The sequence below is a fragment of the Dromiciops gliroides genome, chromosome 5 (assembly GCF_019393635.1).
Source record: "Dromiciops gliroides isolate mDroGli1 chromosome 5, mDroGli1.pri, whole genome shotgun sequence".
NCBI classification, from domain to species: Eukaryota; Metazoa; Chordata; class Mammalia; order Microbiotheria; family Microbiotheriidae; genus Dromiciops; species Dromiciops gliroides.
Window position 1 is genome coordinate 221128353 of NC_057865.1, and position 18458 is coordinate 221146810.

Consider the following 18458-nt stretch of genomic DNA (forward strand, 5'->3'; position numbering starts at 1 on the left):
TGGGTAGGCCAAAGTATAAGAATAGACAGATCTGAAAGATACTATCTGGCCAGCCATCACCGGGATGAACTTCATGAAATTTTCAGGCTCCTTTCTTTTTCGCAGGGCAACGAGGGTTGCCCAAGGTCACATAGCTAGTAAGTGTCAAATATCAGGCCAGATTTGAACTCAGTTCCTCCTGAATCCAGTACAAGTGTTTTATCCACTGCGCCATCTAGCTGCCTCCTCCTTTCTTTTTTATAAATGCCTAAATCTAAGTCCCCAGAACCCCTGTTTAGGGGCACAGAAGTTGCTGGGTTTCTTTAATGGAAAAGAAAAAAATTAAGTTTTTTGAGGGAAGAAGAGGATCTTGTATCTGGATACCTCTTTTTAATCTCTCTCAAAAAGTCATCACAAAAATAGCCCCACCATAAGCAAATAATTTTCATCTAGGGAGCATCTGGTCCCACAGCTTTTCTTTGACCCTTTACTTACCCCAGCTGCCTGTTGGAAGGTGGAGCCTGTGTGATGACAGAGGTTGGGGAGGGAAGGGTTGGGTGAAGTGGATCATAGCCCAGATGGAGAGGCAGAGATCCTGGTCGAACAATGGTGGGTGTGGGAGTGGAGATTACAGCGGGCTTGGAGGTGACCTCCTGGGGAGAAGAAGACAACTGATCACAAAATGTTTTAAGGGACTGGTTATAGGGAGTTATAGCTTGTAATGTTTGGCACAGATTTACTGGATGAGTCAGAGGCTACCAGTGATGCCCCAAAAATATCATCACCTCATCCTATCGTTCCAGGGACACACACCTCACTCACCCAGTCTAGGGGAATCCTGGGATTAAGACCACTTGGCTATTTCCCTTTCAGGGATGTTGGCTTGATGAATGAGATGACAGCTGGGAAATCACTTGGAGATCTTAGAAGAAGAGGTATTATGTAAATTCCAGGGATTCTTAGAATTATTCCCAGCTTAAATACTCTCACCCTAGGCTTGAGGTCAATTGTAAAACCTCCTGATGCTTAAGCAACCTCAAACAACCAAAAGAAGTAATATCCTTGGCCACTGGCTAGAGATGAGGATTCCCAAGGTAGATCTCTCTAGGTGAAAGGAGTTGCAGAAATATGAACTGATGATCACACATTAAAAACAAAACACAACAAACAAAACCACAATTCCTCATGCTAATCGGCTTGGAATCTAAGCCCTAGATCCTAGGGACATACCAGCAAAGCTCAGGCTAGAACCCGAAGTGGGAAAAAGGGATCTTCTGGTATACTAGAAGTGAGCTCTCTTCAAAACAGATATGTCATGAGTCATGTGGGCCAGTCTCGTGCAGATTTAGGGAGCTTTCAAAGGAAACCAAGTTTGAAGGGAAAAGTGGGACATCGATATTATAATCAATCATCAGGGCCCTATTATCTATTCATCTCCGCCTACCAGAAGATTAGGAGCTCTCCTGATATAGAATCTTACCTTTTTTATTGGTGGGGAGTGGGGACTGGAGACTGGGCTGTCAGGGGGGGATGAGTCTACCTCCACTGGTTCTTCCTCTTTGATTCTAATGTCTGGTGTGGAGGGCAGGGACATGTCCAAGGGCCCAGCAGCCTGCTAAAGGTAAACATGAACACAACCTTTAAGAAAAAGAAACACAGCTACCGACATGGTATTTCTTTCTGTCCTTCTTTTTTTTTAGTGAGGCAATTGGGGTTAAGTGACTTGCCCAGGGTCACACAGCTAGTAAGTGTTAAGTGGCTGAGGCCGGATTTGAACTCAGGTACTCCTGACTCCAGGGCCGGTGCTCTATCCACTGCGCCATCTAGCTGCCCCAACATGGTATTTCTTTGGGAACAAAGTCCTAAAACTAACCCTGCAGTCAAAACATTTGGAGTAGGAGACAAGAAAACTGATTCTATCCCTACTATGTGACTCTACAAATGCTGTTCATTATTTAGTTATTTATTTTTGGTGGGGCAATGGGGTTTAAGTGACTTGCCCAAGGTCACACAGCTAGTAAGTGTCAAGTGTCTGAGGCTGGATTTGAACTCAGGTCCTCCTGAATCCAGGGTCGGTGCTTTATCCACTGCGCCATCTAGCTGCCCCCTGTTTAATCTTTTAAGCCTTCAAGTTCCTCATCTGTAAAATGCAGATCAGAAAAGTAAAAAACTATCTATGAAAATGCCTTGGTTCTCTGAAAGCAAGAAAAAGCTATCACATATCTGTGCTATTTTTATGAGTCTTTTTGCTGTTTTCCCTCGCAGGAGGCAAAATGATTTTGGAGCCTGACTCCAAGCCTACTTCTGACCAGTTCTGTTGGCCACTGGGGAGCTATGAACCTTTTCTCCACCGAGCTGGATGATATGATAGCCCAATTATCAAAAGTAATGAAGACAAGGCAGCTATTAAAGTTCTACAAACAAGCTAGGGAAGATCCCTTCTGGGGACTCCCCATGTGTAGCTGTGGTCTCACTTGGAGAGCCAATGCTTTGGGCTGGGAGCTCAGACAGGCAGGGATTGGGGTAGCAAAGACAGGAGGAGCCGATAGTAGAAAGACGAGAGAAGCAGGGCCCTAGGGAAAGGGAGGAGGGAGGATGAAGGGGGAGGAGAGAGCTTGCCTGGCTGAAGGACCATCAGCTCATGGGCTGTAAATGGCTTTGCAGGGAGCAATAAACCATCAGAGGTAATGACCCTGACATCACACCATGACGGTAAGGTTGGTGTTGTAGTCCACAACAAAGTGGCTTCTTTGTTCTATTTGTTTTCTACCCCAGGCTATTCTGTGAGTGAGGGCCTTATTGTAAACTTTTCCCTTGGGATTTTAGTCCCTAGAAACCTTTCTCTGGGGCTGAGTTCAGACAGTGTTTACTTCTATATGAAGTTACTGTCATGTGGTAGAAAAGGCAGTTCCCTTCATTTCTACCCTTATCTTCCCATCCAGCAGGTCTTCAGATCCTCTATGTGCTAATTTATCTAGTCCAGGATTCCCAAAGTCAGAATGGTAAGGGGAAAGAGACTAGACATTCCAGAATGAATGTTGGCATTGCTTGGTCTGTCTAAATCTCCTCCAGGTATCTCAGACAAAAGCCATGAGTTAGGTAGGTTTCAAGCTCATTAAATACTCCAGGGTGGAGACCACCTTGAATGGGCAGGTTGAAAACACAAAGAGAGCCATTTGCTCACAGCCAGGCCAAAACAGGGAAGAGAGATACTTCAAACTTGTAGGGAACGTTAACTTTTTCATACAACAAGTTTGGTGCCTAGCTTCTCCTACTGGAAATATTTTCCCCCTTGGACTTAGAAGTAATGGTGGCAGTTTGTAAAATGAAAGCTACAGGCATCCAAACAGCAGCAGCTGGGTAGGGAGGAACCTGGTCAGCATGAGCTAGGGGGAAATGATCATTGCTAGTTTTACTATTTTAAAAGGACAACAAACATACCATTGAGACCCTCCATTTTACTGATATAATGAGGGGAGAGGTTAAGAGGCTCATAGGAAAAGATAGCTGCGAAACCAATGTCACCAGGAAGGTACCCAAAGATCAAGTGAAGCGGTTGTGGTAGAAGGTCTAGGCTGGATGGAGGAATCACATTCAACTATCCTCATCATCCCCACTTCTCCCTTGTGCAAGGAAAGGACAGGCTCTACTGGCATCAAACCCTTTACTGTTTTTCTCGCTTCTTTTCATACTCTATTCTAGCACACACGCTAGCCCTATTTCTATTTTACATCATTATGAAAAGCTGCTTTCTTTCAAAAACAGGGGTCAGAATATGGATCTTTGTGGGGGATAGATACATCCATATTCCCATGTATATGTGTATGTACGTGTGTATGTATGCATGCACGTACTTGACAAGAACTATGTATGTATGGACAGATAGTTCTAATTATAAACTAGAGACCCAGTGTGTGTCTAAAGGCCAGGAACTCAGAAGTTGAACTGTACAGTATGCCAGACTCTGGATAAACAATTTATCTTTTTTTTTCCTTCCTTTCCTTCCACCTATTTTAACTCCTACTGCCATGTTTCCCCGAACTCCTCCAGGCTCCTGGGATTTTCTAGTGGTCAGGAAGGCAGATACTGTCTCTTCTGTTCCTACATGGAGTAGCACCAGCTGTGTGGTAAACAACCACAAATGAAAAGTTTGGGGATCTAGGGTAATGGAATAGATATTTTGTCAACAAAAGTCCCAGCTTCTCTCCCAAGTTATTGACAACTTTCACTCAGAAAGTGGCATAGTTGGGATTAGAACACTGGTCTCTGGACTCCCACTGCAATATTTTCTTTTTTGGGGTGGGGCAATGAGGGTTAAGTGACTTGCCCAGAGTCACACAGCTAATAAGTGTCAAGTGTCTGAGGCCGAATTTGAACTCAGGTCCTCCTGACTCCAGGGCAGGTGCTCTATCCACTGCGCCACCTAGCTGCCCCCTGCAATATTCTTTTCAGCAGAACATCCTGTTTTTTTGTATCCAAAGAAGGATGTTACTGACCCACTACTGGGAGGCTTAATACCAAGTTGTACACTAAGCTGATTGCCCAAACCTTCGCCTGGTGCCTTTTGTGATGGTACTCTGAGATGACTTAGGTTGGAAACACAGTTTGTGGCCACAGAACAGAGCAAGGCTGCCCCGCATCAAAGGCTGAGCCTGATTAGATCTGGGCCAACAAAATTAACAAATATAGCTAAAAGAAGTCTAGAACTTATCCCCAATTGCTCAGTGGGACTCCCGCCTCTTGCCTTTTTCTCATCATCATCCGCAGCTTTCTTGAATTCATGCTCAAAGGAGCTAGCTAGTTCATTGAAGAGCCCCACCTCTTCACAATTCTTCAAGAATCGAGTAGGGGTAGGGGTCTGATCTGTAAAATAAGAAAGGAAGAGGAAGTGTTTAAGACTTTTCTGTGTGGAGGGCAGGGTTATTCTTTGCTCCACATTCTCTCAAACTTTTTCCACTCTTTGTAAGCACTTTAAATAAGAAATATGAAATTGAGAATTTACAGAAGCCACATTTTCTTTACTCTATCAGCAACCAAACTGTGTGTTTTATGGAATTCCAGTCTATTTAATAGTAAACAGTAATTACTAGGTGAAGATGGAAAATGTTAAGTATCTATGCAATGTTGCCTTGTGGCCAGAAGGGGGAACACGTAACAATGTTTCGCCCTGTGTGTCCATAAGAAAATCCCCAACTTTTTAGAAAAATACGCCTCCCAAAGTAGAATTTTAGGAAGCTTCCAGGTCTGCAGAACTTAGGACAATTAAGTAGCATTATCTCTTTTTATCTAGCTCCTTGATGAATCTGAAAGGCATATATTTGGCTTGGCTTCTCCCTGACTGAAATGGGGTAATAGGGAAGGAGACATCACAAGTTGTGAGGACACTGAGGTCCAGAAAAGTGAGGGCTTTTGCTAAAGTTACCTATCAAACAGTGGTGTCCTGGCACTTAGCTGACAAGGAGACAAGGCTCCTCCCTATCCCAGGAAAGCCTAATGGCTAGGGATGGAAGGACACAAGACAATGTCAGATAAAGGGATTGGTCTAGAGAAAAGAAACTGTCAAAAAAAAGCACCTCACAAAGGCATTAAAGCCTTTACATGGTGGAAAACAGGATTTGAGTCCCAGCTCCTGAGGCTTAAACACAATGTCACCTTTGGTGTTTAATCTGTCCTTGTTCACTTAGAAGGTATTCAGTACTTCTGTCCTTGAAAAGGGGCAGGTGGGAGAGAAATCACTATGGCCTACAGGTATCTTCTGGGCAATTTTCAATTCAAATTTAACCCTCCCTATCCCGACTGCTTAATTTTTCTGTTTCCAGACAACTGGATTTTGTTACCTGATCACAATACCATCAAGACTTTTCCCTTTTGGATTAGCCATTTCAAAATAAATTGCATACCCCTAATCCTTAGGCAGACTTCTAGAAATAGTAGGTTTTAAAAGACAAGTTCAGTAAGATATTCCATGGAAATAACCATCAGATTTTTTTGCTCTGAACAAAATACCTTCTGAATCTGACTGTTTGGAAAGGCTGCCATCACCTCTCAAAATAGTTTTTAAAGGTACTCCAGCACTTTCAGTTGGCCAACAATAAAGTCATTTTCCCTTCAAATCTGGGTGTATGGGAGTAATAATATACTTTGTGCTTAGAGAAGTACTTTACTACTACATACAGAATCATAACTTAAAGCAGAAGGGGGTGAGCTGAGGGAATGACCCTCAGAACAGGGCATTTTAGCTTTCCGCCCGAGTCTTATGTAAACTCTTCCTGTATCCTGCTGCTCATGTTCATACTTGGTTTGTACATCACATTATTATTACATTAATTTTACAAATATTTACTGATACCTTTTTTTTTACATCATCTACAAAAAACCCCCCAAAACAAAAAAAACGAATGTTTGTTTTGTTTTGTTTTAGGGCAATGAGGGTTAAGTGACTTGCCCAGGGTCACACAGCTAGTAAGTGTCAAATGTCTGAGGCTGGATTTGAACTCAGGTTCTCCTGAATCCAGGGTCTGTGCTCTATCTACTGCCCCCCAAAATGAACGCTGAAAACAATTTTTACATGCAACTGTAAAAAAAATAAAATAAAATACTATTTTTCTAATTTTTTTTTTTTGGCGGGGCAACAAGGGTTAAGTAACTTGCTCAGGGTCACACAGCTAGTAAGTGTCAAGTGTCTGAGGCTGGATTTGAACTCAGGTCCTCCTGAATTCAGGGCCAGTGCTTTATCCACTGCGCCACCTAGCTGCCCCCATAAAATACTATTTTTTAAAAAAGGAGGGTGACATAGTACAAGGGGCAGTGTCTTCTTATCTCTTTGTTTTTTTTAAGCAATTGGGGTTAAGTGACTTGCCCAGGGTCACACAGCAAGTGAGTGTTAAGTGTTAAGTGTCTGAGGTCGGAATTGAACTCAGGTACTCCTGACTCCAGGGCTGGTGCTCTATCCACTGCGCCATCTAGATGCCCCTTCTTATCTCTTTGGAACCAAGCTTGGTAAATATCATTTCAGAACAGGTGCAGTTCCAAATGTTTTGTTCTTTCCATATACGTTGTTGCAGTTCTTGTTCATGTCCACCCTGTTGCTTTCGCTTACTTCACTCTTTATCAGTTCATAAAAATATTCCTAAGCTTCTCTGTATTCATCAGATTCATTATTTCTTATGGTACAATCTTATTCCATCGCATTCATGTACCACAACTTCTTTAACTATTCCTTAATGAACGAGAATGAGAATTGTCACTACTACAAAAATTGCTATTAAAATTTTGGTATATATGGACTTGTCTTCTGATTGCTGCTCTCTTTTATGTATATACCTATCAGTATTATCTCTGGGTCAAAGGCTAAGCAGGACATTTTTGTTTCTTTCTCAGTGAATTCCAATTTGCTATTCAGAATGGTGTGACCAATTCATAGCCGTACTAACACTGCATTAGTATACTCAACAACTCTTCCAAGCTGTTGGTTATTTCCATTTTTGGTCATCTTTGTCAATTTGCTGGCATAGCCTCAGGGTTGTTTTGATTTGCATTTCTCTTTACTATTAGTGATGTGGAACACTTTCATAAGGCTGTTCTGTAAACTTGCAATTTTTCCAATATTTGTGCATATTTCTGAACAACATACAGGAGGCTGGATTGTGGGCTTATATATTTCTGTTAGGTGGCTATATGCCTAGGATATCAGATTCTTGTCAGAGATAAGATAGGATGATTTCCCCCCCAGTCAACCAATTCTCTTATCCTTGTTGCATTAATTTTGTTACTGATCACTTCTATCCCTCCATGCCCCCAGTCTAGCAGGGTTTAGATCAACACACACACAGAGTGTAAGATGCTGGTCTAACCCTAATTTCTGCCAGATTGCTTTCTAATTTTCTTGGCAATTTTTGTCAAATAGAGAGTTCTTTCCCAGGAGATTTATGTTTTAGGGTTTATTGAACAATGGGCTGAATCCCATTATTTCAGATGTTTTCTTGTCTAGTCTACCATGATCTACAAATGATTTACTTTCCTGTTTTTTAAAAACTGGTACCAAATAACTTATGATAATAACTTTATAATATAATCTGAGGTCTGATTCCCATAATATTCTAGATCTCTTATTTCTCCAAATGAATTTTTAAAGTTATTTTTGTTTAGGTCTGTAAAAGATTCCCTTGTAAAATGGATTGGTGTTTATTTCAATGTTCCAACTTCCAGTTGAGCCTTTTCTAATCTTCAACTGGCTTCCATTTCTTCCTCACCTGGTCAATAAAACAATCCAAAGGAGATGAGTTTGAGACTGCCTTGATGGTCTCAATTAATATTAATTAAGCACTTACAATATGTTCATCATAGTGCTAGACACATAAGTACCTGATCTGGTTCTCATAATTTTTTTATGGTATGATCTTTAACAGCATGTTTCTTGTCATACACGCTATAGGAAAATACAATCAAACATATACATGTGCGCATGCGCGCGCGCGCGCGCGCGCACACACACACACACACACACACACACTCTTATTGTCTGCCTCACTAAAAGGAGTTCCCCATACCAATGAAATCACAGGTCTGGAAAAAAAAAAATCCATCAACCCAAAATTTAGTTGTGAAGAGATCACACAACCTCACAGGGTTCTTAGAAGGCTTAAATGAGATACTGGATATTAAAAGTCTGTTAGCACTAATGCATTGTTGGTGGAGCTGTGAACTGATCCAACCATTCTGGAGAGCAATTTGGAATTATGCCCAAAGGGCGATAAAGCTGTGCATACCCTTTGACCCAGCAATTCCACTTTTAGGTCTTTTTCCCAAAGAAATCATGGAAGGGGGAAAGGGACCCACATGTACAAAAATATTTATAGCTGCTCTTTACGTGGTAGCAAGGAATTGGAAGTTGAGGGGGTGCCCATCAATTGGGGAATGGCTGGACAAGTTGTGGTATATGAATACAATGGAATACTATTGTGCTGTAAGAAATGATGAGCAGGAGGAGTTCAGAGAAACCTGGAGGTTCTTACGTGAGCTGATGATGAGTGAGATGAGCAGAACCAGAAGAACACTGTACACAGTATCATCAACATTGAGTGTTGACCTACTGTGATGGACTATATTCTTCTCACCAATGCAATGGTACAGAAGAGTTCAAGGGAACTCATGATAGAAGAGGATCTCCAAATCCAAGGGAAAAAAAAAAAAAAGAACTGTGGAGTATAGCTGCTGATTGAACCATACTATTTCTTTTGTTTTGGGTGCTGTTTTGTTTTTTTTTTCTATTTTAAGGTTTTGCATCACTGCTCTGATTTTTTCTCTTGTAACAGGATTAATGCAGAAATAGTATTAATGTTATTATGTGTATATATATATATATATGTGTGTGTGTATATATATCTATATCTATATAGATATATAGATATAAAGATATAACCTATATCAGATTACCTGCTGTTTAGGGGAGGGGGGAGGGAGGGGAGGGAGGGAGAAAAATCTGAAATTGTAAAGCTTATATAAACAAAAGTTGAGAACTATCTTTACATGTAATGGAAAAAATAAAATACCTTATACATAAAAAAAAAGTCTGTTAGCTTGGAGTATTATGTAAATATAAGCCATTAGTGCAAACAAAACAGTCCACCTGCCTTGCAGGGAGAGCATGTATAGATACAAGGGTAACAATGTGAGCAATGCTATGAAGGCAGAGATGTTTGTGGTACAGGAAGATAGCAAAATGTCTAGGGTAAAGGCAGCTGAAAAAGTGATATTCCTACAGCATAAGTTTGGCCATGTCACTCTCCTGCTCACTAAGCTGAAGCTCCCTATTGCCTTTAGGGTTAAATACAAGTTCCTCTGTTCCTTCTAATTAATTAATGGCAACCAACCAATGTAGTTATCTTTTTATTATTTTGAAACTGACAACCACATGCACATTTCCATATATAAACAGAAAATCATCTGTATATGAAACTTTGAATCTCTAACTTAAAAAGAAGTGTATATGTTTAGCATGTTAGTTTCAAAGCTGTCATTATTCTGTGTTTCTCTCTGAATTACATTTGTTTGTCTTCTGTGCTTCATTAATGATGTTTACTTTCTTTTCCTGGCATCATTATTACTGGCTTCCTCCCTAATTAAGAACTACAACTCCCCCCCCCAAACTACCCTTCCTTGTAACAAATAATAGCTAATACTTAAACTTTTAAAAAATGTATTTCATTGGTATTACCTCACACCTATCAGAAATGACAAATGCTGGAGGCACAGCTAGGTGGCGCAGTGGATAAAGTACTGGCCCTGGAGTCAGGAGTACCTGAGTTCAAATCTGGCCTCAGACACTTAACACTTACTAGCTGTGTGACCCCAGGCAAGTCACTTAACCCCAATTGCCTCACTAAAAAAACTAAAAAGAAAAAAGAAATGACAAATGCTGGAGGGGATGAGGGAAAATAGGTACATTGACATTAATGCACTGCTGGTGGAGTAGTGGACTGCTCCAGCCATTTTGGAGAACAATTTGGAACTATGCCCAAAGGGCTATAAAACTGTGCATACCCTTTAATCCAGCCAATACCATACTATGTCTGTACTCCCAAAAGATCAAAGGAACTATATGTACAAAAATATTCATAAAAGCTCTTTTTGTGGTGGCAAAGAATTGGAAATTATGGGAATTTACATCAATTAGGGAATGACTGAACAAGTTGTGGTATATGATTGTATTGGAGTACTATTGTCCTGTAAGAAATGATGAGGTGGGTGGGTTGAGGAAAAAAACAAACCACCTATCAAGACCTATATGAACTGATGTAAAGTGAAGTGAGAAGAACCAGGAGATTATGGTACCACATAACAGCAACATTGTAATGATCATCAACTGTCAAAGACATGGTTACACTGATCAATACAGTGATCTATGACAAATTACAAAGGACTCGATGAAAAAATGCTATCCACTTCTGGTTTTGTTGTTGTTGTTGTTGAGGCAATTGGGGTTAAGTGACTTGCCCAGGGTCACACAGCTACTAAGTGTCAAGTGTCTGGATTTGAACTCAGGTCCTCCTGAATCCAGGGCTGGTGCTTTATCCACTGCGCCACCTAGCTGCCCCTGCTATCCATTTCTTTTTTTTTTGCAGGCAATGGGGGTTAAGTGACTTGCCCAGGGTCACACAGCTAGTAAGTGTCAAGTGTCTGGTGCCAGATTTGAACTCAGGTACTCCTGAATCCAGGGCTGGTGCTTTAACCACTGCGCCATCTAGCTGCCCCATGCTATCCACTTCTAAAGAAAGAACTGATGAATTCTGAGTGCAAATCAAAGTATAATTTTCTTGCTTTCTTTTTATTTTGTGACATGGCTAATATTGAACTATGTTTTGCATGATCTCACATATATATACTGTTTGCCTTCTCAGTGGGTAGGATGGGAAAGAGGGATTCAAAATCTGGAACTTAAAAAGAAAAGTGTTAAAAATAAGTAATATAAAAAAAAAAGTTAAATGGAAAAAAAAGTATCTCATTTAATTCTCAAAATAACCCCGTGAAATAGGTACTATATTTATCCCCATTGTACATATGGGGAAATGAGGCTGAGAATGGGTAAGTGACTTGCTCAGAGTCACATAAGTCATGATCACTGATCTTTTGGAGTCATGGCTGGGCACTGCATTGATCAGAGTTCTTAAGTCTTTCAAAATTATTTTTCTTGACAATGTTGTCATTTAGTCAGTCAACAAACAATTAATGAATGCCTAGAATGTGCCAGGCATTGTGCTAAACTTTAGGGATACAAAAAAAAATGCAAAAAAATAAAATAAAAATCCTGTCCTCAAGGAGTTCAGACTAATGTGGGAGACATCATGCAAATACAGGGTGGGCTAAAAATCATGAAGGGGTTTCAATATTTAATAACTCCTTTATTTTTGTTTTTAAATGTACAATACCATAGCATCATATACAGTATATATGGGAAAAAAAATATATATATATATGTGTGTGTGTGTGTATATACATACATATATATATATATGAAAAAATAATTTTCAAAAAGTTATTAAAACATCAGACCCCTTTGTGACTTTTGGCCCACCCCACCCTGTATATACAAACAAATTATAGATAGGATAAAGAGGAAATGATGAGGGAAGCCACTAGGATTAAGAAGGTTTCGAAAAGGTTTCCTACAAAAGATGGAATTTTAGTTGATTCTAAAAGGAAGCCAGGGAAGCTGGGAGGCAGAGGTGAGGAAGAAGAGTGTTCCAAGTATGGGTGAAAGCCAGAGAAAATGTCTGGAGATGAGAAGTGGAAAGCTTTGTGTGTGGGACAGTTTGGAGGCCAGTGTCACTGGATCAAGAATATGTGGTGGGGGTGAGGGGTATAAGAATGGAGAGGTAGGAGTGGGATAGGTTAGGAAGGGCTTTGAATGCCAAGCAGGGGGGGTTTGTATTTGACCCTGCAGGTGACAGGGAGGTGCTGGAGTTTACTGAGTAAGGGGGAGCTAGTCTTTGTGTAAATAGTTCTGTTGCTCGATTGCTCTTCATAACCTGGTTCCAACCTACCTTTCGGGGCATATCACATGTATTCTTTGTCTGCTTCCCATATTCTACATTCTAGCCAGACTGGTCTGATTGTTTTTTCCTTACATTTACTATTTGGACAGGTTATTTCCCATGCTTAAAAATGCACTCCCACCTTACCTCTACCACTCTACCTGTGCTCAAAGTTCATTCAAGAGACACCTTCTTCATGAGACCCTGTTTAAACTCCCCAATTGCAGGTATCTTCCACATTCCTAAATGACTTTGTATTTACTTTCTTTTTCTTTTTTTGTGTGAGGCAACTGGGGTTAAGTGACTTGCCCAGAGTCACATAGTTATCAAGTGTCAAGTGTCTGAGGCCGGATTTCAATTCAGGTGCTTCTGAATCCAGGGCCGGTGCTCTATCCACTGTGCCACCTAGCTGCCCCACAATGTATTTACTTATTATATATTTTGTATCTACTTACATATGTAAACATTATTTCTGCCAATAGAATGTAAGCTCTTTGAGGGTAGGAACGGTTTCAAAGTTCAGCTCAAGTCACTCTTTTCACGAGGACTTTCTTGGTCCCCCAGTTTACAGTATCTGCCCCACCTCAAAATTATCTCATATCTCCCAGTTCCTGGAGTATAGTAAGTACTATAATAAATGTTTGCTGTTTGATTAACTGGCAGCAGTGGTAATGGAAAAGAAGATCAGGAGAATTGAGAGAGGGAGATTTTAAGGTGATAGGTCATTGAAATAAAAATGTCTAATAGGAAGCTGGAGGTAAAATTCAGGAGAGAAGATCATTGAGTTAAAAGATTTATGAGTAAGCACAGAAGTCACAGATGAAGCTATAAGAAAGGGAAGTGGGTTATTTGCTCAGAGAGCTTTTAGTTTTAGTCAAACTATCCCCTTGGCCAAGAAAGGGCAGGGGGAGGGGGGGGGAAGAAAATCTTTATCTCAAAAGGGGGCAGCTAGGTGGCGCAGTGGATAGAGCGCTGGCCCTGGAGTCAGGAGTACCTGAGTTCAAATCCAGCCTCAGACACTTAACACTTACTAGCTATGTGACCCTGGGCAAGTCACTTAACCCCAATTACCTTAACAAAAAAACAAAAAAAACCCCAAAACAGAAATTAACCTCCATGAAGGCAGAACACCTAGCTATGCTTGCTTGGAAGGCCCTTGGCTAATCTGGAACCTTCCTTTGATATAAAAATAAAAGCCTGCCTGAGTTTGTGTACCTAGTGTACCAGATCTGACAGGCTGCTGTTCTGTTTGACAGCATAGTTGAGAAAGGCACAAGAAGGGGAAACAATAGCTGAGACCGACAACTCATGAGAAGCTCTGGGACACCCAAATTTGCTTAGAAAAGTGTTATTGATCGAATGTCTTGTCTGAGCTCTGGAAATGGGCTCCCAGCCGTGGCTGGGAAAGGGAAAATGGCTGAATTTATGAACTGTCAGCTCCCTGGCTCAGGAAAACTGACACTCACTGGAGAAGCAGTAGCCAGGCGGGGTCAGCTTTCTCGTCTTCTTTTGTTCCTCACCTCATCGGCTGTAGGGAGAAATGTCAAAGGCCTCTTTTGTCTATAAATCTTTAAGAATCTTAATAAAATGGATGCAAGGAAGAGGAAGAAAAAAAATCCAAGAAAAAACCTTATATGCCTACCCACTAAAACCACAGAACCTGATCTTATTACTAAAATGGGGGGAGGAGGAAAGAAGAAAATGGGAGAACAGAAACTTGGGAGCTTTCGGTGTTCATTTTTTCCTGATTAAATGCAGATCACACAAAAGCTCTTAATGGGGGAAGGGAAGAGCAGTTCTCTGTACATCTGGTCCCTGGTATTAATCTTAATTGTGGGGTGATATTGAAGCACGTGGCTTTTGGAGCGGTGAGTACCTGCAATGATGACTGAGTCTGTCCGGGCTGGGCCAAATTTCAATGTCATCTCATGCTTGTGTTTATGAACCGCCAGGTGGTCCTCGTTTGTAAATCTCTGAAATGAAACAGAAATGGAGAGAGATGAGGGCGGGGGGAGTCAGTGAATCGATGCCCTTTTAAAAAATGTCCTATTGGACATCTTGCAGCAGGGACAGTCCCTGGAGAGAAGGTCAGGGAAGGGGAAGAAATTTTTTTTGTGGGGAGATACATGAGATGAAGGAAAGAAAGAAAGAAAGAAAGAAAGAAAGAAAGAAAGGGTGGGAGTAAGGGCTGGAAGTAGAAAGGGAGAAAAGGAAATAGACAACAGGGAGGAAATGGGAGGGGGAAGAATGGAGCACCAACTGCTCTGTGGTATTAAGTCCAAACAAGACAAGTGGACAGATTGTTAGTGAAGTGGGGTGCAAGCTGAAGGCTCCAAATGAAAGAATCATTAAGGCCAACTCCTGGAGAACAAGGGGAAAATAATTTTTAATAATAATAATAAAGAGAGAAGCAGGGAAAGGCTGGCCATCAAAAAATAGGAAATTCAGAACATAGCTCTTGGTGGTGGGGCTGAATCGGGCTGTTTTATGAGGGGCTAACAGGGAGATAAATTATGCAGGATTAGGAGATCCATTTAACTTCCTGGCCCCTGCAGTGCTACAGCAGGCATCAGTGTAGCCATTTGGCTCTGGGTTTTAATGAGCCGGGACGGAGCTGCGGAGGACTGAGGCCCAACGGCCAGCAGTAAAGGCACAAACCATCCCATCGGCCAAATGCCATCTCTCCTCATCGGGGGCAGGCACAGAGACTGCGCAGGCCATAAAGGGGCCCATGCAATGCTACAGACTTTATAACGGTTGCATAAAAATACAACTGGGAAGGGGGGATTTTGTCTTCTTGTGTAGGGGGCTTGAGTGGATGAGCACCGAGAAGGGAAAAACCCCAGATCTCCCCTCAGCTTCTTATTGGCAGGTGGAATTACTAAACCATCATTTTGCCACTCCCCCCCCCCAGACCTTCTCTAAAGTGGCATGTGTCTACACACAAGCCTGCATGCTGCAAGAGCTTGCTCACCAGGGAGACAAGGAAGGAAACAGATCAACACTGGTAATTCAAAAAATCACACACAAAAACCCCACTGAGGCTGGCTGGCTGCTCCTCCTTTACAACAGACTGTCTGCGACACTATGTCTGCAGACAGCCGTTTTCTGCAATCCCTTCGACGGTACCACAGGGTTTCAGCTGCCTTTTTGCTTCTAGAAATAGTGACTGATGAGTTCTCCTCCTTTTCAGTTTCGTCACTGGACCTATTCCTCCTCCACCTCCTCACTTCAACCCTGCGTTTCCACACCTGTTTTTTGACTGCAAATGTTCACTAAATAGAATTGACTCCATCACACCTAAGCTGCTTTCCATTTAGGTAGAAGTCTGTTTTCAAATCCAATTGAGTTACCTCAACCTATTTCCCTTTTAAAAAACAAAACAAAACAAAACCTGACAGAGTAGAAGCAGGGAAAAACATTTTCCAGATTGCCCAGGATTCCTCCCCCACCCCCACCCCCCCGGGTGTGGGAAGTAGCCATTGTCCTATTCCTCAAAGCTACTTTGGACCCTGTGTGATGGTACAAATTTGGATACAGGAGATGCAAAAAACACTACATTTAGTGAAAACAAGACTTTTATTTGCTAGAAATAATGCCAAGTGAAAAAGGTGGCTGGGATTTTGCAAAGGAGGTGATGCTGCAATTCAATTTAAAAAACACTTATTAAGCACTCATTGAGTGCCAGGCACTGGGTTAGGTGCAGGGAATTAAACAAAAAACAAAAAACAACAACAAAAAAAAGAAAGCCCCTCACGACTGCCTCAATAATGACTTATTTGGAGAATCCAGTGCAAAGCTAGAATATCGGCACAGAAAAGTCAATAGGTGAGACAACAAACTCAATTGCGTGACCTGGTTCTGCTGAAAGGAACAAATGTCAAATATCTCAGGAGGAGAACTGAGACAAGAGCTCAAGTTTCTACTGTTGTTAGGCACTCATTTCTTTACCTGTAGACTTTTCCCAAAAGTAAATGAACAATGCTGGCCTAACTGGGGAAGGTATGTGAATACGTGTATAATAAAACACCATGAAGGTCTTCAAAGAGTGTTAAGCACTGAGAGAGAAAGATCTGCCCCACATAGTACCTCTTTCTTCTGTGGTATGACTGCTGCAGACTCTGGACATTTCTTGTTTGTCCTCTAGTTCTCTTTCTCCCCTCTCTGTCACACACATACTCATATGCTCTCTCCCTTGAGACATATATTTTCCCCAAATGAAAGCTGGGGGCTGATCACGCCCCCACCCCCAAAGCTAAATCATGTTGAGCACTGCACAAGGAGAGTTGAAGCAAAGTTAGCTGAAGAGCACAGCCCTCACTCCTTGACAGTTCTAACACAGCTCTTTGTAACAAGGCTGGGAGTGAAGAGGTAGATAAAAGTTTATTGGAAAAGGATGCTACAGAGAAAAAGACATTGATGATGTCTTTTCTGAAGTTTGTTGGAATGAGATAGAAATACCAACGCCCTCCCCCCAAAAACAGGCTTGTAAAGTGCATCTGGGGCATCTTTCCTCTAATCTCTATTTTAAAAAATTAAGTGAGGAAGATTTTTGGTCTTAGCTGCCTACAACAGATCTGCAAATAAACATTCACCTAAAGAAGTACTCATGTCAACTGAATGGTAAATAATGTTGCTCTTTATGTGATTGCCTAATTATCTAAAAATGTTTACTGATTTACTGACCACCTCTCTGGGGCAGGGGAGAAAGTGGGCACTAAAATTGAGGGCTACTGAATTCAGGGCACGTTGGCCTTGAGAAGCAGTCTAAGTGTCTTGAAAGGATCACAGAATCTTATGTTTGGAAGGGACCTTTGAGGACATCTGATCTACCACATACCTAAACAAGAATCCTTTCCATCAAGTGCTAATCTAGCTTCTATTTGAAACTTTCAGAGAAGGAGCCCATGTTGAACAGCTCTGCTAGGAAAGTTTTTTGTTTGTTTATGTTGAATATCAAATCTAAATCGGCAACTTCCACCCACTGCTTCTAGATTCTGGCTTATAGGGCCAAGCAGAATAGATCTGTGTTATAGCCTGGGGAAGTCTGAAGGCCAAAGTGCTTTACCAAACACATCTGTAATGTACCCCTTTCCCATACCTACTTTTGGAAGGGAAACAAGTATAGATTATAAGTGGGTAATGTTTTCTGCACATAATCTAAGAAAATGAGATATTCTAGTTAAGAAGTCCAAAGAGTCCCCAAAAGGGTTTAATCATTTTTCAACTTTCAATTTTTAAAAAAAGTCTGCTTTCTTAGGTGCAAAGCTGTATTAATTATGTAGAACACCAGGAAAAGGAAAGGAAGGAAAAAGAATAAAAGCTGTTTTTAGTTTTGCTTGCCAAACTGCCAACACATGTTTTTGGACTTGAAAACTTGGAAGACTTTAAAAAAGCAAAAAGAGAAAAACTCCATCCTCACTTTATAAAATGGCTGATATACTACAACTATGTCAATAGCTGGGCTGAAGAAAGGAAGGGAGAGAATCAAACATTCCCCCATATGAGACGATTTCATGGTGTTTACGTGCTAGTTATTCAGAGAATACACATGAAACCTGAATGACATTTAAATCAAAATACGTTTGGCTGCATCTAATTTCTACTCCCCAGAGCAGGAAAAGCAGGGAGAAGAGAACTTTACTCCGTTTAGCTTAACATGGAAATGAGTGAAGGCACAAAATGAAATGTTATAGCTATGAAGAAAGCAGCCTAAAAATTCAGCAGCACAGCTTATCTACAATGAATTTTTTCCTGGGATTAATCCTGTAATTCATTCACAGAAAGGTCTTGAGGCAAAAATCCTCTCTCTGAGGGAGGTCTCTCCCCAGGCGCCTAGTCTCTCTGTAGAGAAGTACTGTTTCTTAGTAGGACTGATGGAATCATGACAGTCAGGTAAGAAGTTGGGAGGTCCAGAGGACCATGAAAAAGATGACCCTATTTTTG

General features: G+C 41.2%; 1 protein-coding gene across 5 annotated transcripts in view; it reads right to left on the reverse strand.

Moving 5' to 3' along the window:
• Window positions 1-18458, reverse strand: part of ATF7 (activating transcription factor 7) — a 96759-nt gene that overhangs the window by 17013 nt on the left and 61288 nt on the right. For 4 of the 5 annotated variants that reach the window (XR_006353202.1, XM_043965609.1, XM_043965606.1 and 1 more), the window contains exons 3-6: window positions 14389-14485; window positions 4724-4842; window positions 1460-1594; window positions 475-632 (exon numbers count right to left, since the gene is read on the reverse strand). Coding sequence is in view for 4 of the 5 variants with exons in the window: in XM_043965609.1 (XP_043821544.1) it covers window positions 475-632; window positions 1460-1594; window positions 4724-4842; window positions 14389-14485 (509 nt within the window). In the remaining variant the exon portion in view is untranslated. The remainder of the gene's footprint in view (window positions 1-474; window positions 633-1459; window positions 1595-4723; window positions 4843-14388; window positions 14486-18458) is intronic. The other variant, XM_043965610.1, reaches the window with a different exon arrangement.